Source organism: Anas platyrhynchos, chromosome 6 (assembly GCF_047663525.1).
Source record: "Anas platyrhynchos isolate ZD024472 breed Pekin duck chromosome 6, IASCAAS_PekinDuck_T2T, whole genome shotgun sequence".
NCBI lineage: Eukaryota > Metazoa > Chordata > Aves > Anseriformes > Anatidae > Anas > Anas platyrhynchos.
The window spans coordinates 32,321,838-32,346,982 of record NC_092592.1 but is presented as its reverse complement, the minus strand read 5'-3'; the positions used below and the strand labels follow the sequence as shown (position 1 = coordinate 32,346,982).

General features: G+C 43.9%; 1 protein-coding gene and 2 long non-coding RNA genes across 33 annotated transcripts in view; 1 reads left to right on the top strand and 2 right to left on the bottom strand.

Annotated features, from left to right (window-relative positions):
- Positions 1-23: 23 nt before the first annotated feature.
- LOC140002750 (uncharacterized) lies at positions 24-19,023 on the bottom strand. The gene is made up of 3 exons (XR_011810148.1): positions 18,544-19,023; positions 7,938-8,058; positions 24-634 (listed from the first exon to the last, which is right to left on the bottom strand). It is a non-coding gene; the product is annotated as an uncharacterized lncRNA (long non-coding RNA).
- LOC110351789 (uncharacterized) lies at positions 14,745-18,550 on the top strand. Its single transcript, XR_002399633.4, has 3 exons — positions 14,745-15,833; positions 15,948-16,072; positions 16,329-18,550. It is a non-coding gene; the product is annotated as an uncharacterized lncRNA (long non-coding RNA).
- An 804-nt stretch (positions 19,024-19,827) lies between the features above and the next one.
- Positions 19,828-25,145, bottom strand: part of TCF7L2 (transcription factor 7 like 2) — a 177,110-nt gene continuing 171,792 nt past the window's right edge. For 18 of the 31 annotated variants that reach the window (XM_038180941.2, XM_038180934.2, XM_038180932.2 and 15 more), the window contains one exon: positions 19,828-22,116. In XM_038180941.2, coding sequence (XP_038036869.1) covers positions 21,693-22,116 — 424 coding nt within the window. In that variant the 3' untranslated portion in view covers positions 19,828-21,692. The remainder of the gene's footprint in view (positions 22,117-25,145) is intronic. The other 13 variants (XM_027460647.3, XM_027460653.3, XM_027460645.3 and 10 more) reach the window with 3 other exon arrangements.

The window sequence follows — 25,145 nt, the reverse complement described above, 5'->3', positions numbered from 1 at the left end:
TCTACACATGTATCCTCTCTACACATGCAGAAAACTTTCCTGCCTGCTCTGAAACCATTGACCATGCCAAACTCCTTCTCTGCTGTCCCATCACAGCAAAACCTTCAGCTTTCAAATCTATCAAATTTCAAACTACCTGTGAAAACGGCTATTATCAAAGGCTTTGCTCAGGAATCCTGTCAATAAAAACTTATCCATGATCTTAATTTGTGTTTTGGGATCACATCTGACCTAATTCAGTGGACCACTGATCAAGTCTTCCTCCAGCATGCCTGCCTTATTTTTACTGATTTATGTTATAGGAGTTATCCTTGGGTTTTGATATCACAACAACTGTTCTGAAGTGAAGAATCATCACAGCACAAGGAAAATTATCAATTTGAACTAATTTTTACCTCAGAGATTCCCACTGTATTTCAGGTTTCTAATTTTAATGCCAATCAGGGGACAAAAGTATATTTTCAGTACATAGAAAACATACAGAATGGGTTAACAGTGTTAGAAGAAGCCTTCTGGTACTTCAGGCAAGCACCTCTCTGAAGAGCTGTTGCTTTTGCCAGTAGTACTATGTCTTGAGGATCTGAAGAACATTTCCATCACTGAGAGAAGCTGCAGAGAGCTATACAATAATCACCTGCAAATTTGACAAAGCAACGTCAGGATCTTAATACTGCAATTCATTTCCTTTGATATATCATCTGTCATCTCCCCCTTCCCACACATCCTCTTTATACTGAGAAGGAGATGGCACATCACCTATTCCCTTGACTGTTGAGAGACAAAGTTATTTCTCTTCCCTTTCTCCCTCTCCTTCTCTGTCTCTCTCTGTCTCTCTCTCTCTTTTTTTTTTTTTTTCTTTTTTTAATTCCCTGGTTTCTGGGACTAAAGATGTTGGTTGTGTCTTCCATCTCTCCCTGCCTCTTTTATAATTCTTTCAAAGGAAAAGGAAAAAATCTTGTTGCTTCACCTCAAGACAAAATACCACAGCAGAGAGGGAACCCGTGGCGAGGGCTTTGGCCATGTGGCCCACAGCCAAGTGAGGGTGCCCCAGTATGCTCCATTAGGTACGTCCAGGTTGTATTTTAAGCAAAGGTCCCAAATCTGCTCATTTCACTTTCAGAGAGCCTGGACGGGTCTTTGGGGAGCTCTGAAGTCCAGGGGAAGTGAAAGCTTGCATTCATGCAGCCCAATGCATGGTGAGGACAGGTCTGGCTGTGGATGTGTCTGCCCGCCTGCGGTTGCCACCCAGCTGCTCTTGGGAGCACAGTGCATGAGATCTACACAGTGCAAAAGAGCCCGGAGCTGAGAGATAATATTTATACAAACAGGCTTTTCATTACCACAGACTTCTTTGTCATGAGCTCTCATTGGCTGGAGAAGGCTGAAGAAAGCTCACTTACAATTCGATTAATATTTAAATATCTTCTGTGACTTTGCTACATAAAAACTACGGTTTCAAGTGTGATTCACGTGGCGTGTCTGGCCTACAACTTCAAATCGACATAAAACTTTGATAGAAACTCTGAGGACTACAAAGCTGAGGTTTATTTATATCTCTCGTAATCCCTGTGAAATCCTAGGAGTGGAGTCACCCAAATGAGAAGTCACAGTGTTTGGGTTCTTGTCTAACCAAGGCTCATTGATTTTTAAGCGCATAAATTCAGGAACTCTAAAGACCCAGCCAAAGACAATAAGGCAAGCAGCGCAGTTCAGAGATTCCCCCAGGGAGGAGATGTGGTTGTAAACACTTGAAAATGTTTAAATCCAGTGAATGCTCTAGTTATATTTGGTAGGTCCGACAGGACAAGCAGTCCTAACAATCTGAAACACTGGACAGAATGGAGGGAAACATGTGCCAAAGATAACGAAAGCCTTACAGCCCTTTTCTCATCTCCTCCACCAGGACATGGAGTTATCATGGTCTCTGTCCTCCTAGAGATGTTCTTATCCTTATCCCAGGGACACAGCAGCTGTCCTTTGCATTGCAGGTTCACCTGCTGAGGGCCTCATCCAGTTCTGAGGGGGCTTTTGGCTGAAAAACTACTGAAGAGCAAAGAGGTTTTCATCTAGGTACCCAAGGCCCATATTAAAGCCAGTGAATGTCCATGCAAAGAGCTTCGTAAGGCCTTGAGCCTAGCTTCTGACTGAATATTGTTGACAGTCATGTTCCTCTGGTAACGATTTCCAGAGCAAAGAGCCCTGGGGCAAACCTAAACAGCCATCTGAGACTTGTAGAGCAGGGAAGCCTCAGCAGATGTATACTTGCCACAGCAAAAAGTGTCTTACATATAAGTAGCTTCTCTTATAGATGGCATGTGGTCATTGGGTATTATTTTCCAGGCCCTTGGCTCCCAGCAGCAGCATTACATAGGGTAGGCATGAAGCCCTCCTAGGCAAGAAAATGTAAATCTATCTGTGCAGAAAAATGTTGGGGGTCTTCTAAAAACGCCTCAGTTTGAGAAGTATCAGAATTCCTCCAGGAAAAAAAAATAAAAAAAAAGTGTGGAACAAGCAGCAGAAAATGTCCAAAAATGTGCTGAATATAAGGGGCCTGTGATTCTAAAACAGAACTCTGGGGTCTGTGAGCAACAGACATGAGTATCAAAGAGACCAACGAGGTTAGCGCTAGATAGATGGGTAGGGAGAACAAGAGCATTCACAAAAATACCAGGGGAGAGGAGTACTAGCGAGAAGTTCTATCCTGCAGTAAACCATGAGACTGAACTCTTTTGAAATCTGTCTTTAAATAAATACACAAACATGAAGTTTGAACAACTAGAAAACACTGGAGAAAAATAAACCTGTAAAAATAAAGATAATGACAAAGAATGGGTAAGGGAATACAGAGAAAATATGAGTATAAACAAATCAGCTTTCCAGATTGCATATATCCTGGGACACTTAGGGAATTGAATACCAAAGTTATTGTACTACCAACAATTATTTTTTGACAAATCATGGGAGATTCCCAGGGCCTGGAGCAAAACAAATATTGTACAGATTTTTCAGAGAACTGAAGCGTGATCCTAATAATTATCACCTCATACGTCAGTTTTCTCTCCCTGGTCGTATAATAGCACAAATAATTTCCTGAGAGCTATGGGGCTGACTTGCTCATTACCCCCAGATGATGAGGTATAGTCCAATGCACAGTTGGCGTGAGGCTGACTGACAGCTACAGTCCCAGCCAGGTGACAGGAGAATTACTTGCTTGACTGTGATGCATCCAGCAGCGTACCTCGATCCCACAGTGCAGACCTGTGCAGGAACTACACAAGGTGATCCTACATAAACTCAATTCCAAACTATAAATGATATTAGTGCTCCGCCTAAGCTAATTAGTCCTGATACTAATTTATCAGATCTAAAACTCAGTGAAGCTGTGGAAAGCATGTGTTTACATCTGTAAGGAGCCCATGAGGAAATACTCTCAGCTCAGCCACGCGCTGCAGAGACAATCTGCCCATTTTACTCGGATCCCACATTCCTAGAAATGCATTGGGAAGGAATTCAGAGAAAACGAAAAGATTTACAGATGACTAAAAAACCTCGCATTGTTATTATAACAAAAACATACAAAATAAAAAATGGAGAGACAATGAATAAACAGCCACTGCTGCAGTCAGGGTAATGCTCGTAGCTGTTTGTCCAGCTTCTGGGATGGGGCTAAGGCAAAATTCCTTTCTTTAATTTCTTGTTCCCACCCAAAGCCTGCTGTTTTTGACTTTGTGCAGGGCATATATGTTTCATCCATAATCATTATTTACAGATATTTTTTAGGGCCAGGAGGGACCATTAGATCATCAGTTCTGGCCTCCTGCATAACACATGCTGTAGAATTTCATCCAAAAAGGTAATGAACTATTCACCTCCTTTGTGACAGTGGATGAGGTCTGAAACTGTGACTATTTCTGTGGCTTTGGGGGAGATCACAGATGATTTTTGACATTTCTTAACAGAGATTCTGCAAAGCATCATCACATGGAAAATCCCATATGATAAAAAAAAGTCTTGAAAAGCAACACTACTTGGAGAAGGAGAAAAGGGGGGTCGAAAGCCCACAGCATAAATGGAAAAATTTGGATTATCAGCTTTTTCCAAATTTCATATCAAGCTTTTTATTCTTACACTCTTCCCAGTTAACTTTTGTCAAAATAACCAGACACAAGAATCAGGGAAGCTGAATGATAGTTTAGTCTCCAAAAGAGGGGAAAAAAAAAACTTACTGAAATGTGTTTCTATAGTAGACTTTATACATCCATTCAGTGCAGTCTAATGTAAGTCAGGCTTTAACAAATATTTTTTTCTCAACTTGGTTCCAGGATAAAATTGTAGAAGTTACTGAAAGGTGAAAAAAACCCTCAATCTATTCAACTTTAAAAAAAAAATAAAAAGACACTTAAGGGGGGTCTAACTGAAGTATACAAAAATCTTAGCTGAATGGATAATATCAATGCATGTTACTACTTTTGATACTGCATAGATGACAGGATCGGGGGCATAAATGGAAGTTCAAAAAACAAATTCAGAGGAGACATAAGGAAGTGCTTTGTCACTCAAAGAATAATAAATGTTTGGAATGGCCTACTGGGCAAGGTTGTTGAGGCAAAGACAGTGGGCTCGTTCAAGAAGCAATTAGATGCTATCCTGGGGGAAACGCTGTATTACAAGAGACAAGCATCAATGTGTTGAATGGCCTTTTCTCATTCCTAACATTTTCTATGTTCTTTTCTCCAGCTTGTACTCTTAAGGGTCTGCAGCCTCGGTGTATGATATCAAAACTGAAATCAGGCCCAGCAGTGTTCTCCACTAAACTGGGCCAAGAAGCATAATAAAGATTTGGCCTTGCTATAAAAATGTGCCGCGCTGTACTGCTACCCTGCTTATTCCATGCTGGCTTCTGGGCTTCTAATAAAGGAACAGGCATCGGGCAAAGCACCCAGGGTTCAAAGATTTGTTTCACGCCTTGTGTTGAGTCCAGAGCGCACTGTCAAGAAACTGGGGCACCCTGCCCTTCAGGTGGGAGCACTTCAGAGGTGGGAGAGGACAATTCCAGCGCACGCAGGGCTCTTTGGATCCTTCACAACAAAACTCGTCATTCAAATGTGCCTTTATTAGTAGTTATTAATATTTTTAGAGAATCACTCCATCCTTTTCACCTTACTCATCTGTCCTAATTCTGCTCCTTCTGCTTCTGAGCACAGCGCTGGTCTGTTTCCCCCTTTTGCCGCTTTGCGCAGATCAGAAGGAAAGTGAAGTTTGTATTTGTTCTTTGGCCATGTGCTCTAGGGGCAGCAGAGAAGTCCCCACAGAGCACCCTGCTGCAGCTGACCCTTTGGGGAGGTGTCAACAACATGTTGGGGTGCTGAGGAACACAGAGCTCCTAGTGCCCCACTGAGCAAGCTGAAGTCCATTCAGACGAGAGCGGTGACTCACGGCACCTCTCAGACTAGCTGCATTATTGCGTTCACCTGATTCATGGATTATGGAGGAAGCTTCAATGGCCCTCTGCCACCACCATAAAATCAAGATGGTTTCTCCTCCCCTAAGTTTACTGTGTGCCCTACAACTAGAGGTAGCAGGCAGGCACAACCACGTGGTGGGGAAGTCCTTGAGGACATTCATTTTACTATGCAAGCATGCTGTGCAGCTCTTATCAAGTGTTTCATAGGTCGATCAGCAAAGAAGGGATTTTAAGGAAATATTTAAAGAATGTTGCATTTGTAGCTGTGCAGTTTTGTATGGGAAATCTTCACCAAACATAAGGGGACTTATGAGAGAAAATATTAAATTGTTTTGTGGGAACAAGGAAAATGTACTTGTGTGCAAGAAACGCTCTAACATGATACCAGCTAAGACTGGAGAAGAGTGATGGCAGCGTCTCCTTCTGCAGGCAAAGAGAGGAAGGAAAAAAGACCACTGAGGTGCTGCCTCCAGTTCAGGAATTAAGACAGCCATTAATTCAGGGTCATGCAAACAGAAGCTAAATTAACATGAGTTGCTGAAAGACTCACAGTCTGTCTGTCCTTTTTTACCCTAACCCTTCTGTTGTTTTGTTTTGTTTTATTTTATTATTATTATTTTTTATTTTATTTCTTTCTGATGAGGAAATCTTATTATTATAGTTCTAACCTCCATTACAGTATCTTTGTGCCCCAGCACTCCAGGGGGAATGCAAATGCAGAATAGCTTTGCAAGTGCTGCCGATGCCATTTGATGTCTGCACCACTAGCTAAATTATTTGCTAACAAACTTTGAGACTTTTTGCCCTTCCAAGGGAACCATTCCACATGTGGTTTTTGGCTTCCTCTGCAGTGGCCCAGCAATATTATTTTATCCCAGCAAAGAGCATATTATTGTTTAATATCACTGCTATATTCCAGTATTTTTCCCAGGATGATAAATGTTGGCACAGAAAAGAAGCAACTTTTTCAAACAATAAGTAATAAATTGTGGAAGGCTGAGGTAAATATTTTTCCATGTCCCCAAACAACTCTGAGTACATTCTTGAGGAGTGTATTGACAGCAAAATGTTTGAGAACAAGAAAATTTGTTGGATCAGGTTGTGGTTGTTGTCCAACCCATAAAATATCAAGAAAATTCCTAGCTCTTTCAACCATCTGTTCCACTGTGTACTTGTAGGTGCAGCTTTAAGGAAAGCAATTAAAACATCTACTACAGCAAATATGAATATGGATGAGTTATTGTGAGAAGATAAACTGCAATGCTACAAGGTTTAGAAAGAAAAAACAAAAAAAAGAAAGAAAGAAAACAAACGTGTCAGATAGATCAAAATGCAGGAGGGGATGTCTTGTCAATGAGTTATTCCAGCACCTAGATTCATTGTGCCAGTGAGATTCGTGGTGCTCTGGGTACCTATTCCTACTTGGTGGCATGCATCCAGACCAAGCAAGGTCAAGAAAAGCCACACATGGACTGCTGAGCTGTGAGCACATGCAATGAGCCTCTTGTGAACAAGACACAGATCACAAATGTCAGGAATTAACCTCTAAAATGTCACCTCAAGGTTACATTTGAAAACCACTCCCTGCTTGTGGTCAATGTGCAAAGAGAGAAGGATGACCAGAACCAAAATATTATTATCCAGTGTGACATTTACCTACAGGTAATGCCCCCGCAACCGTCCTTGCAAGCTCTGCCTCCAACACATTTAACTGTACCCCTGGGATCTTTGACCCCACCTTCACAGATTCTGCCCTCAGGCTGGCACACTCACCCAGCAGGAGTGCTCCCTTAAACCCACCAGGAGTTTTATCAAAGCCAGAGGGAAAGGGACTACTAATTGTGAGCAAGGCTGTAAGTAGCTGGCCCCAGCTGCATGAACCTCTGTATATTTAGAGGTTACTTGGCTGTAATTTTTGCACTGACTTCAAAGGATTTTTACAGTGTTTGGATGTTGAATATAGACTTATTCAACATCCTTCTGGGTCTATATTTGCCTGTTTAAATGGAAACTACTAATCCTCTAGCACTATAAGGGGAAGACATACTCAGTGGACATACTCTGTACTTGAGACATAAATAATAAATGCAATTTAATCTGAAATTTGAGCAGACTTTCCATTAAGTAACAGATCACTGTTGGATGGTCATGGTTTTTTATATCTGGCGGAGGGCTGTATCTCAGATATGTAGACATCATGTAGAGATGGGATATTTTGTAAGAACATTAATAATGATGTTCCTACATTGCTCATGCTGTGGAAATGCTTCCTATTCATCTCATTATCTTCTGGTCCCACAATGGCAGCATGAGTGCAGAGAAATGAGTGAGAAGCCTTCTATGTCTTTGTGTGGTGGGTATAAAATGGTTGCAAACCAGAGGAATGCTTAAATACATTATCTCTTTGACATTTTGCACTACCCTTCTGGAAAGACCCCATATATTTAATATCAAAAGGGCAGAGACCACTTACCATGGGAGAAAAAGAGAATGACTGCTTTGTCCTGCTATCTGTATCCCAGGGAGCAGATCACAGCGGACCAAGATGGTTTCCCTTACACCTTGAAAGGGGCTGATGAGAACCGCAGAAGCACCTAGATAGAAGTCGGATTCGTTCATACATATCAGTCCCACAGAGCTGCTCTATATCTCTCTTCCCAGTCTCCTCCTCCAGGGTTAAAAAGATGGCACAGCAGAGTGTGCCAGAGAGAGGTTGTTCTGAGTTATTGCTGTGTGTCTTTCAGTGGTCATTGCTGTCTTCATAACCCACACTTCAATATAAATCACTTCTGTTTTCACATTTTCTCCTGGGCCAGTTCTGCATCCCAAGGACTATTCCCATGTGTAGCTGTTGAATTTGGGCCCCCGGCTCTTCTCTAATGACCTTTCATAACATTGGAAAAGGCTTCAGCACTTACTGAAAGCATCAAAGGCCCTATTCTCATCTTTCATGGAATCTAATAAGAATGGTGGGGCTGTATATTCACAAAGCTGGCACTGATTCTCTGTATGTCCTTGGGCAAGTCCTTTAAAAACTGCAGGAGAATGGGAATATGTGGGAGAATGGGAATAACAACAATGGCTTGCCAACCATGAAGGTTACAACACAGAATCATGTGAAAGACTTGCTAAAGCCCCAGACAGTTGATATGGCCAAAAATCTTGCAGGTAAGCAAGAGGTACACACATTGTTGGAGGGGAGAGCAATGTACCCAGAGGTAGCATAGATATCACCCCAGCCTGTAGCCCCAAAATACAAATGATGGCAAGACTGCGGGCATGAACATCCCAAGTTTCAGTGATCTAATTTACATTAGTCAACAGCTTCTAGTACAGACTAACCTCTGGTATAGTCCCCTTCCCCCCGTGCTACTAACAGAACTATAAATATTTAATTCAAAATATAAGATACTAATAAGCATCTTAAATAAAAGAAGATTGTGATAGATTGGCAGACTGCCATGCTCATCTCCACTTTATACAGTACTTCCTTCTTGTCTTGGACTGCTAGATGACATCCATGCGATGGAATTAATTGGCTTCTTTCTTGCCCCATGCTATTTCTGGTTTAATTATCCTGCAGTTTGGCCAGCAGTGGATGATGTTCTTCCTGTTACCACTCTTCTACTCTTAATGTTCTCTGTTGGTGTGTTTTCTAAATTCAGTCTCATTTTCCTTTTATAAGTTCCGGACCAATATTTGTGACATTTTCCATGGAAAGGACCATTTAGAGCCCAATGCAATGTGAACTTTAATCAGAATCTATTGACTTCAACAGCTGGGAGATCAGGTTTTCACACCTGCCACATGCCCCAGCAATTGTAGGACAAAAATATGCATTTAAAAATTAAGTTGCACATGTGAGGAAGAAGAGATGACAAGACTGATTGGAAGAAATGAAACTGAGTTTCTATTTTTTCAGGAAACTACAGCCTGACCTCTAGTTACTGAAATATTTCCTCTGGCTTCATATCTTTTCCCTTGCTGATATACATCAGGTATTAGATACACACAGTGAAGTACGTTCCTTTGTAATTTCTTAATTACCAAAGTGCAAAAAAGTATGAAGGAGGTGAAGTGCATTTTAGAATTAGACAGTGGTCTTTTTGGTTAACTTTTATGGTTTTTTTCCCCTTATGTTGACTGACTTTCTCCATGATGGTATTTTAAAGTGTTAAAAACCATCAATCTCTCAGAATTCACTCCATAAACTTGTGACACCTGGTATCTGACTTTTTCTGTCCCATGACACCGTGCCTAGTTTACAAGTCCAGCCAATGCTTCTTATATGGACTGTCAGATCTGGTCAAGTCTGTGTCGGGAGCCAAGCATTAGTAAGGCCGGGGAACATTCTCCTAGATCAAGAGAATATTCCTGTGCTATGAGCCAGGCACTGCAGCCACACTTGAGCCCAGCCATGGACACATACTGCACTCGGCAGTGGTATTTATAGAATTGTTAGCAGTTGAAGAGATGTGAGGCACAGCCCTGTAATATTATTTCCTTTGCCTTCAAAAAGCACTTCTCTGAAGTGCCCGGAGACATCCTGTCTTAGGGGTTATTCCCAGTTAAGATAAACCAAGTGAAAATGTGCAACTACTGTCAAAAGAAGAATAATGTTAGTGCTTACAAAAGCTCCCCTTCAGATACAAACACCGCGCTGCTATGCATAACCTCTGTGTTTGATTTTTCCGTCATATTTTCTCACACTGGAGATGGTCCCAAAGCAAACCTCTGAACACAAGCACAGAACATGATTAAGAATCAAAGCCTAGAACAGCAGAACATATGTTTGGCTGCTTCTTGTATCTTTATAGAGGTCCAGCCAAATGTCTGAGTGCAAACACCCTTGAATATTTGTATGTTTTGCACAGTAGGCCAAAATATTCCTTCTTAATTCTATTAACCTCTTGCTGACTAAAACTTTGATGCAACTCTAGTAATTGTCATTTATTCTGTGGGGCAGAGAAGCCTGGTTTGACCCATATTCATGGCTAGTTCAGCCTTGTGTTCCTTCCCCAGATATCCCGATTGCTCCTTCAAATCAAGAAGACACCACTCTGCACAACTCAGTCCCTAAGACAGGCTCCCATAATGGCCAGTCCCTTAGACAAAACTCCGGGGATGCAGTAGGGTACAGACCCACCATGCTTACTTTGAAGGCCCAGGTGTAGTGGTTTCTGTTGCATGCCAATGGCCCATGGTTAGGTCTGGTGTAAATTTTTCTCTCAATCAGCAGTTTTACCTCTAGCAGTTAGAAATTGGATAGCATATGAGAAAATTACCTTAGCAAGGAGAAAAGCTGATCTTCATGATGAAAGACATATGAACGTATCTATCAAACATACAATGTACCCATACTCCTTCTGGCAGAAAAGTCAAATTTACCAGCAAATTCCACAGCCAGAGGTCTGACATCATTCAGGTACCAACAACAACCTGGACTTTTCCTCCATCCTTCTTATGTCCATGGGGGACTCTTCAAATTCAGCTGAAGGTTTCTGTCCTCCCAGTCTTTCAGCTTCCTTTGACACCACTCACCAGCCTATTGACATCCCGTACATGTCAAGACAAACTGTCAAACAAGTGATTTTTTGGCAATAAAAAAATAAATCAAGCTTCTGCACAGGTTGAGATATTCACTGTCTTCTCCTCCTTGAGAATGTTTCTGATAAACTCACTAAGTGAATTAATGAGGATCACACTTATATAGCATTCTTACACCATTCGTGCAAGACTAGGAACTACCTGAACTATTACAAATCATCTGCAATCTGTCCTGGCTAGTACTCCATGGATATGATACAGGAGATATCTTACCATATATTCCTTGCACACTCAAAATGGCAATGAAAAGATGAAACAAAAAATCTTGTTTAAAAGTTACTCCAGGAAATTTCAGCATGGAACATGTTAATCATGCTCATTAATCAGATCACAAATAAAATCAGCTCCCTTCCAAAGTGAGAACAGAAGAAAAATTAGGACAACATACATCTGTGAAAAAAGTTAGACTTTTTTTTATTCCAGGAGAACTCAACTAAAAGCTCCCTCAATTCAGGCACCTGGGTTTCATTTCATAATAGCTTCTGTCCATTGTTCCTTATTATCAGAGCTGACGATGTTCAAGCTAAGGCAGATCTTGTTCCTAAATTTATGTCTCTGTGTGTGACCGCTACAATATGTGTTTTGTATGCTTTTTCCTGAAAGCCTAATATAGTGATACCTGTGACACGGCTTGGACTCCCCCTTTCATGTATATTACCAACTCGAACTGCAACCTGCTGGTAGATTTTTCTTAAACTCTAAAATGAGGGTCTAACCTTCTCTTCTTTTTCTTTTTCTTCTCTGTTACCTATAATCTTGATTTGACTCACACAAAAGTGACACAGTGGGAAATCCACTCAAGAAGACTTTGACAACTAACAATGGAAACCTACCTACACGAAAGTTGACTGGTGGCGTTTATAGTGAAAAAATGTATTCAAGTTTAAAGATGTCATCTGTGTTAACTGATCCGTGTTGGTTTTGTGTGTTTTTGTCAAAAGAAATGTGCTGCGGAGTCACCTCTGCTAGAGTAAAGAAAACTAGCCAGAACAACATCGCCGCTAAAAAAAGAAAGGTATAGTCTGAAGAAAAAACATCCCCCCAAAATATTTAAGTTTTGGATAAATATGATTTTTAGGTTGGACCAAATCCAAAAGACTTACAGGAAACAGGGAAACCTGAGCACTTTAAAATGCAACTAATGTACATAATTATTTATACTCATACTCTTTTGCCTTCTCTGACATAAAAAAATATTGTTATTGCATGCAGCACATAAGATGTACTAAGTGTGTCTTATAGATTAAAATAAAATAGGATCACTGTAGCTTTTGTCGTAGTATCTACTGATTGTTTTGGCTTCAGTTTTAGAGTCAAAGGTAAGGCAGTTTACACTGACTCCTTTTCCTCTGGAATGAAAGGAATCCAGGGCTTGCTGCAAACCAGCCTTCCTCCTCAGATGGGATGCCCAAGGGAGCGGCCCTGCTGCTGCTTGTCCATGCTGGAGGATGAAAAATTGGATATCAGACAGCAATCTGCACTTGCAGCCCAGAAAGTAAATTGTATCCTAGACCTGAGTGATATCCGCTCTGAGTGCTAATTTGTATTGACTTAAAAATTTAAAGAGGATAGGGAAAAGATAAAGATAATCTCCTAAAAGAAAAGAATTTCATGTGAAGCCACTTTGTTCAGTGGTTTTTCAGTAATCCAAATTCTTTGTCACTTCTCACAAAGGGAAGAAGTTTACAAAAGCAAGCCACTTGGCTGCTTGAGCAAAATTCATGCAGTGAACAGGGAAATAAGGCACATCGTTGGTGCAATGAGGAGAACCCCAGAGAATGCAGTGGGAAGCTAATACATTGGAACGGGTGACTGAAGAGGGAATGTCACCTCCTGCCGCTGTGACAACACTGTATCTGATGTGCGGGCTCTGAGCATGCTTATTATGGTAAGAACTGTGCAAGTCAGCACGCCTCATGACTGCGTCTTTTTTACAGCCATTTTAGAGCCAGGTAAACTGAGGGACTTCAATGCACATCGCAGGCTGACAGGAATGTAATTTGGGCATCTTGCTTCACGTTTGCTTGTTTCAGCCATTGCCAAGCATTTTCTTGTATGCTGTTTTGTCCACAGTACGTCCTGACCACGCAGACCCTCCTCCTTGGCCCACACAAGGGCTATGGCCTGGCCACAGCTCCTGTGTCACCTGCCCGATGCCTCCTGCAGCCTTGCTGCCAGAGAAGCCTCAGCATCCAGGAGATGAAAGCCACCTAAATTCTGCAACTGGAAACCCCCCAAAGTTCTGCACTTAAACAAAACAAAACAAAGCAAAAAAACACCTTTTAATTCTTCTTTTGACAGGATCTGTTCAAGTGCAGATGGGGGTTCTTGCGTCTCAGTCTGTCATCGGGCAGTCAGGGTAATTGACCCCGTGATACCTGCCCAGAGGAAGAGACAATGTTTGAAATTCCTGCTAGAAACAATTATGTACTTGACCTTAAAGAATAGGTCTCTCTGCTTTTATTTTTTTTAGTAGGGCATAAAAAAATATATATATAAAACAGAAAGGCTCCCGACTCTTTGAAGGTCCTGTTTGTGCTGAAACAAGCTGTGAATTGGTAATTGGCCTCTAGAGCCCAGGGGATGGAGGCTGAGGCCGCATGAAGCACGTGGCACTGCTGTCATGCTCCCCCACTTCTTCTGCCCCGTCTGCGGGGCCTCAGCTCTGTCCTGCTCTCAGCATCCTCCCGTCCTCGCCAGGCGTCCCTCAGCCTCAGCCCAGCTGGGCTCCCATCGCTCTGGTCTGGAGAAGAGGGCACACAGGAAAATGGTGCCTGTAGAGATGTCAGTCTGCAGGGAAAGCACTCACAGTGTAGCCTCCCCATGAACACGGCTTCTTTCACAAAGGTAGAGTAGGCGCCTGGCACCATGAATAGCCCTAAACAGTTGCAAAAGAGCAAATGTGCAAACACGGAGCTGTCTGCTAGTCAGCACCATTAACTGCTTCCTGTTAAACTGGTAGCTGAAATGATGCAAAGTCTCCCTGTGCTTAACTTGCTGCAGGACACAGGCAGGGGGTGAGGACAAGAGGCCCTGCGTTCCCTGCCCTGCAGGGTCAGAGCTGACCACACGACAGCAGCTGCCCAACATAGGCCCAAAAACAGCTCAACTTCTGGGCATCGCTGCTGGGAGCTCCCTGCTCGGTGGGTAGGGTGGCTTAGGGCAACGCAGGGCCAGAGAAGGAGGACAAGCCTCGGAAAATGAGATGACATCCATGCTGGAAGTAATTTCCCTGCAGGACACACTTGTCACCTTTCGCGTGCTGCTCTGGAGGGCATTGCCTTTCACCCAGGCAGGGTGGCTCTCCTGAAATGGAGGAGGAGGAGGAGGCCCGACAGCTGCCAAGGGAAGTCTGAAGCTGCTGGCTGAGAACCTGCTCAGGTTTTCTGGCTGGGACGCTGCTGCCACTGCCCTGGTTTGGAGGCAGGCAGCGGGGCAATCCCTGCACGCTGACACTCTGGGCAGGTGGGAAGTTTCCCTCCTCCTCTACAGCAACATCACCGCAGCAGAAGCATGTGCGGCCCAGCCATTGCACTCATCCCTTCTGCTCTCGTAACCACATGCAGACCTCCATTAGATCTTCAGCAAGACCACGAGCATTTCACAGGCAGGTGAGAAGACACTGGCTGGTACTGGCAGCCTCCCCACAGCCTCTGTGGAAGGGAAAGCTCCCTGTGAGCCTGGCAGTAGTGCACAGCAGCACCCGTTTGGTCGTGCTACTCCTCCTGCCTCTCCCTGGGGGCACAACTGTGGCCCTGCACGGAGAGTGGGATTCAGCCCTGCTGCTCCCGAGGAGCTCAAACCATTAGAAGAAGAATTAAGCCTCACCAATGTCTGTGCTTTAAAATCAAAACAGGAATAACAAAAAGACCAGTCAGGTTAATTACACTAGAGCAGGGAGGAATCTCTAAGATGTAAATACATTGCCATGAACATTAAAAGCAAACTCCTCTCTAAAGTGTTTTTCTTTCACAAGCAAGCAAGAAAACGCACTGGATAAAACAAACTTTGCTTATTTTAGTTTCGACTCAATTACCTGTTAATGGAAAAAATCTGGCACCACTAATAATGAGGCAGGAATGAGATCACTGTTCTGGAGGCCTGGCTTGTCAGGGAAGCTTGCAACAAGAAGTGCATTTATCTGCCTTTCTATAACCCTTTTCAAGCACTCTGTCAGGGAGCCCAAACTGAACAGCCAGTTTAGGAGGAACTTGGAACCCGCTCCAGGCCCCCTAGGCCCTCTGGGAAAAGGAAAATTATTGTTGGCAAGTCTGCCTGGCTCCAGAAGTTGATCCAGTGCCCCCCACTTGCCCATGCAGCAGCAGACAGAGCTAAGAATTTTGTTATAATTAAATAACAGAGTGCTGATTGGTTGCTGGAGGTGGTCTTGAAACTGGTGTTTAAGGCAGTGGAGAACAACGGTTACTATTCATAGAAAAAGCAGAGTCTTAAAATCCATCTGTTTCTTTCCAAATTTAGGCCAAAAAAATGCTCACTCACTGTCTTTAAAAATACCACCTGCTTAGCTATTTTGTATAATGTGCCATTATATAAGTTTGAAGGAGGAGCAGGCAGGGAGGCAGCGGGGGCTGGGAGAGGGGAACAGATTAAAAAGATATAGTTAGATCCAAAAATACCCCAGCAGCATATTCAAAAGGGAACACAAAATAAAGGAGCAAAGGAGAGGTTTTCTGAGGAAGATTAAAACTGGAGTGTTTACTAACGCCTGGGAACCAGCTACTACAAATGAGCTTGTTTGCAAGTAAGAAAACAATATTTTTTCTCTTCTTCTTCTTTTTTTTTTTTAAAAAAAAAAAAAGAAAAAAAGAAAAAGCCATTTTGCTACATGGACACAACTCTGTTGTTACCATTACAGGGCCATGGAAACACCTCGAGCCCTTCTTACCCTGCAGACTTTTCCAGGGACATCGCAGCCTGCCCAGCCAGAACTCCAGCCAGCAAGGACCTCCTGAATGGCACCGTGCTTCTCGGGGAACATGTGTAAGCAATGAGTGTGAAGCAAGGATACGAGGAGCTGGTAACATCATTGCTTCTATTTTTCCAGAGCGGCTTTGCTCTGTGAGCAGTAACATTAGCAAGGCCTGGTGTCCTGCAGATGTGCCTCCTATCTCCCCATTGTCCTTCCCCTCCCCTCACTTTCCCACTGCAATCTTACATAATATCGCATCTTCCAGCTGCAGTATTTCCAGTTTTCCCTATACCCTTAACTCTCTCCCATGTCCCTTGTTCCCTCCAGCACCCCAACACTCTCCATGTCTCCTAATCTTCTTGGCCTGCCAGCTGGGCAGGAGAGCGCAGATGCTGGTCCAGAAGTAGACGTGTGATAATTAGCCATCTGGACGCTGCCAGAGAGAATGGATAACAGCTGAGCTCTCCCTGCCTGTTCTTCAGCAGTGGATCTGGAAAGCCTCTCTTCTCAGTGCCGGCAGAGATTTCCCTGGAACTCACAGGGACTTTATCATCTCCCAGAGTTTGACTGCTTCTGTCAAATCTGGTTCAAAATGCCAGAGGATTCAAGAGTTACCAGGCGAGGGTCAAACAGATGGACAGACAGCATGACTTCATGATCTCCACCACCTTAGAGGTCCAGGCTAGCACCTCCGATTAATTAAATGCAACTCCAACCTCAGAAAAAGCACAACTCCTCAAACATGGGTGCAAGCGATTAGTCGATATTTTAAATTGATCCCTGGAGAAAATCAGTTCAGTGGCTGGCAGAGTCCTGCCCTCTGAGAGTCATAAAATGGGCTGGTGACATTATTAACAATGACGGGCTGCTGGGATGGATTCAGTTGTAGCTGGTCTGCCTTAGAAGTCTCAAGATGTTTTCCAAGAACATCTAAAAATGAATGCCAAAATACCTGTCCACCCTTTTCATTATCCAGCAATTGCTACAATCGCTGTGCATGTTGGCATATTCAAGGCTCCGAGAGTTTTCTCCTTCCTACCACAGACCATGGAAGCTCTCAGCGTTTGTCGAGTTCTGAGTCTGCTCTTCAGCTGCAGCGTCTCCCAACACAGCATCCAAAGTCTTTATGCAGACTCTTAGGTGGTAAAGCATCCCTAGGTGTATGCAGGACACAGCTGTCTGGTGCTGTCACGTGCATTCATTTTTGTTATTGCTTGCTTTCGTGATTGTTGCAATGGCCCATGCAGCTATTTTACTGTGAATTCTCCTTACATCTTTTTTCCGCCTAATGAAATGAATAGGTCTCTGTAGATTGCTCTTTTTTTCCCTTTCCTTTTTTTTTTTTCTTTCTTTCTTTCCTTTAAGCAAAGCTTAAAACCATGTGGCACTGGTTTATTGAGTCAGCAATTGCTCAAACTTTTTAAAATTCCATGCACTAAGTGAAAAATGAGATTTACAAAGCTAATGGAAAATAAATGTCTCCCAAACATGAAATACATTGACTTGCTTCCTTGCCTTATCCCATAAAAACAGATGGAAGCAATAGCTCCAGTGAATTACCTACTGTACGCAGGGCCCCATGCTGTCCTGTGGCAGCTCGTGCAAGGACAGAGAGTGCCAGCTTGCCACTGAGCTGCTCTGGAGGCTGCTGGGGGTCTGGGGGCAGCGGGGTGATGGGGCCATGTCCCTGCAGCCAGCCCTGGCCCCACTCTGTCCCAGGAGCCCTAACCCAGCTTGGGTGCAGGGGAATTTGGAGGCAATTCTGGAGGCATACGGCCCTCGAGGGACACAGCCAAGGCACAACCTGCTGGAAACCCAACTGGTTCCTTTCCCAAGAACATGCACTTGTTTTCCACACACAAGGGCTCCCAGCGTGAGTTACCCACCAACCCACGAGCTCTGCTCAGTGCATCTTTCGACCAAGTGCCTCTCGCTGCACGTGCAGACGGAAAACCGATTTGTCCAGGAACGATGTTTTTGGTTTCTGCTTTCCAAAGGCTAGCTAATAAAGCAGTGAGCAAAGAACACACCGTTTTGCTGAACACATGAATCATACCTTGATGGTGTCTCCTTTGAATCCTGGTATTCAAAGATCTCCCTGGAGCGCTATGTTTTACGTTAGAAGAGAGCAGTTATCCCCAGCAGAGACACAGCACATGTGTCTGGCTGATGGATGGCCATGTTCTAGGGAGAGTCAAAACGTTTAGGAGAAGAAAAAAAATATTCCCCAGAAACCTTAAGTAGTGGGAGAGTAATTTGAGCATCGTGTTCAATTTCCTGGCTACCAAGAACAGCAAGATTTAGCATCCTCCTCATTTCCGAATGTACGAGGGCTTTCCAGCGACATCCTTTACCTCATGGCAGCCCCGTTGCCCCTGCACCGCGTGTGAGCCCTGAGCGGCGGGCGGGGGGGACCCTGGGACCTCCTGCAGGTTTATGTACATGCTGCTGGCTTTGGAGACTAGTCCTTAAAAATAATAATAATAAAGACTTGCTGGAATTTAAAGTACTAAGTATTCTGTTTAAGCATGAAGTACTTTACCTGGTACGTCCTTGCCCCTCCTGCTAGGTACAATCACTCTGTGTCCAGTTTTGGTTTCACCAGTGGAGCCAAAGCACCAGCATCCAAGTGGCTCCCCTCTCCTCTGCCTCAGGAAGATCTGACCAGCTTCCCTCTGCCCATCAGGAGCACCCAGCCACAGCACCCAGCCCCTGCAGCTGCTCTGGGAACAGAGGGTGAAGGGTCTCAGCACCGGGACATGGCCTGACATGGCCCCGCTCCCAGGTCCTTGCAGAAAATCGCTTCACTGCCCATATTATGGAGTGCCTCCCTTTGCCCATATGAGGAGGGATACTTACCCTTCCCGCAGAGCTCATCAAGACCGGCTGAAGAAAAGCAACACTACAAGAGCAACACTCGAGCGCGGCGGCACAGCGTGCCTGTTGGCAGACTTTTGCATTCAGTTGCCCTTGAGTGCCACTGTAGAAATTACTACGGCTGAGATTTTCCATGACTGGGGGCCATGGTGACATCCACTTGTGAGAGATTCCTGGAAATCATGAAGCCAAAGTCCCCAATCCAAAAAAAAAAAAAAAAAAAAAGACAACAAAAACAACCAAGCAAACCAACCGTTTTATAACATGCTCAGAGGCATGTGTGCTCACTCTCATTGTGCAGCATCTGTGGGCACTACTGCGTTTGGGGGATGCTGCGTGGTTTGGGGGTTGCTGGCTGTTCAGTGTTGAGAGCAAGCTGTGCTGCAAGAGCTCATTGCATAAGAAAAAATAAATGCAGAAATGTGCACAGATCTGTCCAGGAGGACATATCCTCAAACCCTGAGACCAGCACAAGGACTCTGACTGGTCAGGGTTACCTAAGCTTTCCTGCCTGACCTTTGTAGTGCACCAGCCCTGCTGTGGGATCACCAGGCTTTCCTTAAAATACAAGTTCTCATCAGCCCTTGTCCCCTGTCCCCTAGTCAGGGTCAGGGCAGGAGGACATCACTTTAGCTCACATGCTCTTTGCCTTTTGCCAAATTGTGTGCAATTTGCTTGAAATAAAAGTCATTTTCAACTGCTGCTGCTCATGCGAAAGCTTGCTGAGCAGGGAGAGGGCTCGTGCAATGTGGATTTACGGGTGCTCGGCTGCAGCGAGGCAGCAGCAGGACAAGTCGAGAGAGGCAGAGCAGTTCGTGCAAGCGGAGCTGAGCTGCCAGGGAGTCACCACAGCTTTCGCAGCAGCTTTTCAAGGGAATTTTCCACTCGGGCTGTCAATTGTTTTGGCCCGAATAAAATGCAGTCAACGCATAAATGAGTTGACAAGTCGTTCTCTGCACATACTAAGTTGCTTTTATTAATCCAGAACTGCATGCTACAGATACTGTACAGCATGAACATTTATTCATTACAAAAAATGGCTTCCAAACCATTAAAAATGAAAATCGGAATAAGAGCATAAAACGGAACAGTAACATCACAACTGTTAGGAAACATTCAAAGTATTCACAAAAAATGTTATAGTTAGCATCTTAATAAACCAGAGAAAAATCTGAGACAGTTTTACAATCGCTTCATGTCAACTACAATGGCACTGAATGAACAGATGAACAATTTTTCAGCTTTATACAGCGTTTTTTGCAACATCAACATGCCTAGTTTTTTTTTTTGTTTTAAGTTTGCTACCTACCTGTATGTAGTAAGTGTACATAAAAGTGGCAGTCTGATTTTCCTTTTATGAATAATCTAATATACAGAATTTGGCCCTTAAGGGTTTATACCTCTTCATTTTAAATGCTTTCCGGACAATCTGCTACCAAACACGTCTGTTATAGGTGACATTAAAACTACATACATATCTACCTATGTAACATCACAGCAAAACATGATGAACAAAAAAATTACAGCATTAAAAAAAATAATAAAGTTGTCGGGAGAAAGTTAAAAGTCACTGAGAATTTTGGCACATAAAAATTTTGCACACAGCCTACAGTCCTAATGGCGCAGGGGATCCAGCTGCAGTTCTGAACGGGAGACACTTGGACCTTGCTATTTTTCAAACAGCGTTGCTAAAAATTCCCTTGCTAAATTTTCAAGTCTTTTCACGTGTAATGGCTTTTAAAGCAATTTTTTTTTTACACTATTGATCCTTGAAAAATGCATCTGCAAATGTCCATTTGGTGGCAACTGTGTTTCATACAGAAAAAAAAAAAAAACAAAAATCACGAAAGGAAATCAAAAAAACAAAATTCCCAGAAAAAATATATATATACACATTTATATATAAACTTAAAAACCTTGTACAAATGAGTTGTTATATATAAGATGCTTACACTAAGGGAAAAAAACTTTATACAATGTTTTGAGAAAAAAAAAAAAAGAGGAAAAAAACATTTAAAAAGGGACAACATACAGATACAACAAGCAATTTCTAAAGCAATAAATACTACTGGTCCAATAGCGTTGTGATACTTTTAATTGTTGAGTAGCGTTCCCTCCCCCAAAAAGAACAACACCATGGAACAAGGTATATTAACACATTTTTTTTTTAACCCTTTGTTTCTGTACATTTAAACAATAACAAGTAACATCACAATAAAGGTTGTTTCACACGAGGAAGAAAAAAAAAAGAAGTAGTAGCGGCACTGCATTCACTGTGCCCTTAAAGGTTTAAAAACCAGATGTAAAATGATTGGTTCGCAAGCTCGTATTTAATACAAATAATAAAGAACCAATGCCTCCGGCAAGGGCTGCTTCAAAATTGCTTCTTTTTTTTTTTTTTTTTTTAAATTTTTAAAATCAGTCTTTAAAACTAAGCTATTGGAACTACATAACAATTATGTATATATATATATTTTTTAAACGCTACAAAGACTTTAAACAGCTGTTGATAAAAATTTTGGCAGAATCATGAGGCTTTTCTCATCTACATATTTAAAAAGGAGAAATTGAAATAAGAATGGGTCAAATATTGACCAATGAACTCGATAAAACATCAACTAATGTAGCCACGTGGCACGAACTGGAAATGAAACCGAGAAACGACGACGAACGGTGGAGACAACGACGAGGAGGAGAAGGAAAGCAAAAAAAAAAAAAAAAAAGAGAAAAAAATGGAAAGAAAAAAAAAAAAAAAGAATTCCCAACAGAATCCAACCCCCCCGAAGGAAACCGAAAGGGCGACAGAGGCTAAAGCTATTCTAAGGACTTGGTTACGAGGGAGAGCGGCTGGGGCTGCGGCCCTGGCAGCGAGCTGTGGGGGTGCAGGGAGGAGGTGGAGGGCTGCGCGAGGGGGGCGGCCGGCGGGAGGGCGGCCGGCGCGTGGTCCAGGGCCCCGTTGGGGCAGCTGGCGGCAGGCAGGGCGCCGGGCTTGCTCGCAGCGCTCTCGGCGAGGACGAGCGAGGATGGCGGCGGCATCATGACCAGGTGCGCCAGCGGATCGGGCTTCAAGGAGAGCGAGAGGGGTTGCGTTTGTTCAGTCTGTGGTTTCGAGTCTCTGGAGGGGGAGGCGAGCATGGCGGGGGAGGACGGAGGAGAGTCTAGTAAGCTTCCATCTGAAGAGGGTGGGCTGACGCAGCTGCCTTCACCTTGTATGTAGCGAACGCACTTTTTTTTTCTCCTAGAAACAGGGAGAGAGCGCTCTGTGAGTGAAGGGCAGGGATGCAGACGGAGACAGTTTGCTAGAGCAAAGAGCCACCAGGCAGCTCGTGGGGCTCTGAGCGCCTGCGCCCCAGCCCTACGTGCCGTCCTGGGGGGCTGCCGGGGCGTCCTTGGCACCCCATCCGCTCGGGGACCCCCTGGGCTAACCATCTGCTGAGGGATCGCCCAGTGCCTCTTCGTCCCCCTCCTCTGCAGGCCGCCTCCTTTCCCTGCTTATTTACTTTCAGGCTAATAAAATTGGGTATGGGGTTTCTGAGCCCACTGTGCTGATCTATAGACTCTACTTTCCTCACGAAAAAAATAAAATAATAATATTTATGTATATATCCTTAGAAAATAAGAACTCTGGGTGTGTTGATCGTCCCCCAGCGCTGTCCACCTCAGCGGGGCTATCTCTACACCTGCGTCACCTGGCGTCTCTTACGGTGCTCTGCCCCGGGAGGCAAGGCCGGCTGCAAACTACTGCTCATTGCTTTCTCCTCTGTTAGGAACCACACCAAATCCAGAAACGTCAGAGTCAGACAGGAGGAGTATATAATAGAGAGAACGAGAGAGGGGAAATAAAAACAAAACGAACAAACAAAACGAACAGAAGAAGAAAGAAAAAAACAAAACCAAAAACAAAACAGAAAAAGAACAGGATAAATAGAGTATGATCCAAAATAACAAGAATAACTGGTTGTATGGCCTGCAGGTTGTGGCTTTAAATTGACTCAGTTTTACTTTTTGTTTCAAGGGAGAGTGGTAGATTTGGGAAGCTGCTTGTCTGCGTTTTGGGGAATTTTCCTCTGAGAGGCCATCCATGGAGCTTCAGAGTGGGATCCAATTTCAGTAGGTGAAGAGCACGACGATAGGCACAAGGATGAGGAGCAACATGGCACTTATTTCATACCGGGAAATACGAGCCTCGTAAGAGCTGTTCATCTTCAAATAAATGAGTAAGTGACCCGACAGAGATCTTTTCTCCTCCCTCTGTCCACTTAACAATGTAAAGGAGCAATGAAAACAGATGACAGTTTCACACCATCTCTCTTGCCAAGTGTATGCAAGACAATTCTAGCAGCAGGACAGAAATAATGAGGCAAACAACCACAGCATCTGGCAAAACGACGTTCAGTGGCCACCTTGACCCTCCTAATGACAGCTCTCCAGCCCTCCTACTCACAAGCATGCTTGCCATGGGAAGTGCTGACCACTGCCACACAGCCCCGGGTCCTTGACCACGTCTGGCTAAAGCAGCTCTGCCGCAGAAACTCTGGACACTCGGCCAGGCTGCACAAACCCGCTGATGCGAGGGAATATGTTGCTCTCCCCCGCGGGGATGCCTCATGCTAGCTCAGCCACTCCATCAGAAGAAGTGCCCGAGTGTGGCGCAGAAGCTGAACATTGCTGGGTGAAATTCCCCACTCATTCAGGTGCCCTAACTCCATCTCTGGTAGCCAACTTGCTCCCCTCTGGATGGGGACTGCATTTGACTTGGATGAATCCAAGGTCCTCTGTCTAGGCAGTAGGGCTAGATGTTTCTACACTGCAGGGGAAATCTAACCAGCTGGAGCCTGGGGTTAGGATATCTCATCTCCCATGGTCAGGAAGGGAAGAGCTCCCCCAGCACCCCATCTCTCCACCTACTGCAGTGGGGATCAGTGCTGTGACATCCCTTCCTCCAGTGAATCGGGGAACAGCCTGGGGCTCTGCTCCACGCTCCCCATGGCAAGGTAAGGGGTTAGGGCTATTAGAGTTATAACCACGTTAGCCTGCAGATCAATACATGCTAAAAAACTAAAGACATCCATGCAACTTAAATGTTAAAAAGAAAGAAAGGAAGAAAGATAGAAGACAGCAAGTGAAGGCTGTAAACCATGCTTTATTAGAGCAACGTTAAAAGACAGAAGAAAAAAAATTAACTTGGTGGGCTCAAAACAGAACCTGTTAATTCTTCTACCATCAACAAACAGCGCGGGAAGCCTCTGGCACTTGGCTAAGGACAGTTCTGCTGCTCCTCGCCTCTGCCTCACCACTTCCTAGCCTCAACTGTGCAATGCTGCCAGACCCCAAATTCAAGGTGGGACTTTCTGTACAGCTGCCAGTGGCAAAGCTGAGCACTGGTGTTCACAAATTTCTCTGATAACACCTGTGGGGAAAGGTGGGTTTTCACAATTTGGAGACTGCAGGGCTTGTCATCTCCCCCTTCTCCCCCTAATTAAAATAATTTGCAAGCAGAGACCCAAACTCTGCCCACCTCATTGACGGTGGTCCAGAAGTTATTCAGCTGGGTTGCTCTGCACCTACAAGGCAGTTAATTATTTCACTGGAGGCAATTTGAATCTGGTATGCCAAAAATTAAGAATGATTTTGCTAATACTGTTTTAAGTTCTGTGGCCTGAAAGAAGGGGTTTCCCATGGCAAAGCAGACTTAAATCAGGTTACCACAGAGCTGTCTTTCTGAGTTTGCAGAGTTAACAACTCTTTTAGAGCTAAAAACACTGGTTTGTTACCTTAAATAATTTCCCTTTGACTAGGATTAAGGTAGCAGAATGCTTCCTCTGTTTCTTTTTTTTATGTTAAACTCTTAAATAGTGGCCACTTTTGGTCTGAAAAGCCATTTACTTAAATCTTGATGGTTCCAGAGAGGACACTTCTCCATCCCCAGCCTGTGCCATTCCCACCATGTGGTCATGCATGGGACAGGGTTAGGTGCGCCAGAATAAATAGATGGGTAAAACCCCAAAATCTGCAAGCCAAATTTTACCAGAAGCAAATGGCTTCAGGCAACCCTGGTGAAAGGGGTAAGTCACCATTTGGGGAACATTTTGTGCCTCAGTTTCGCTATCTTTAAAGCAGAAACAAAAGTGCTACCTATCCCCTCTTAGAAGCACATGGGGAGGATTATTCACTTGAGTGCCACTCTGAAAGTGTCACCCACTGTATCGGTATGGCACACACCTACAGAGCTGATCCAGCTCATGCTGCTGTTGCAGCTAGACCCAG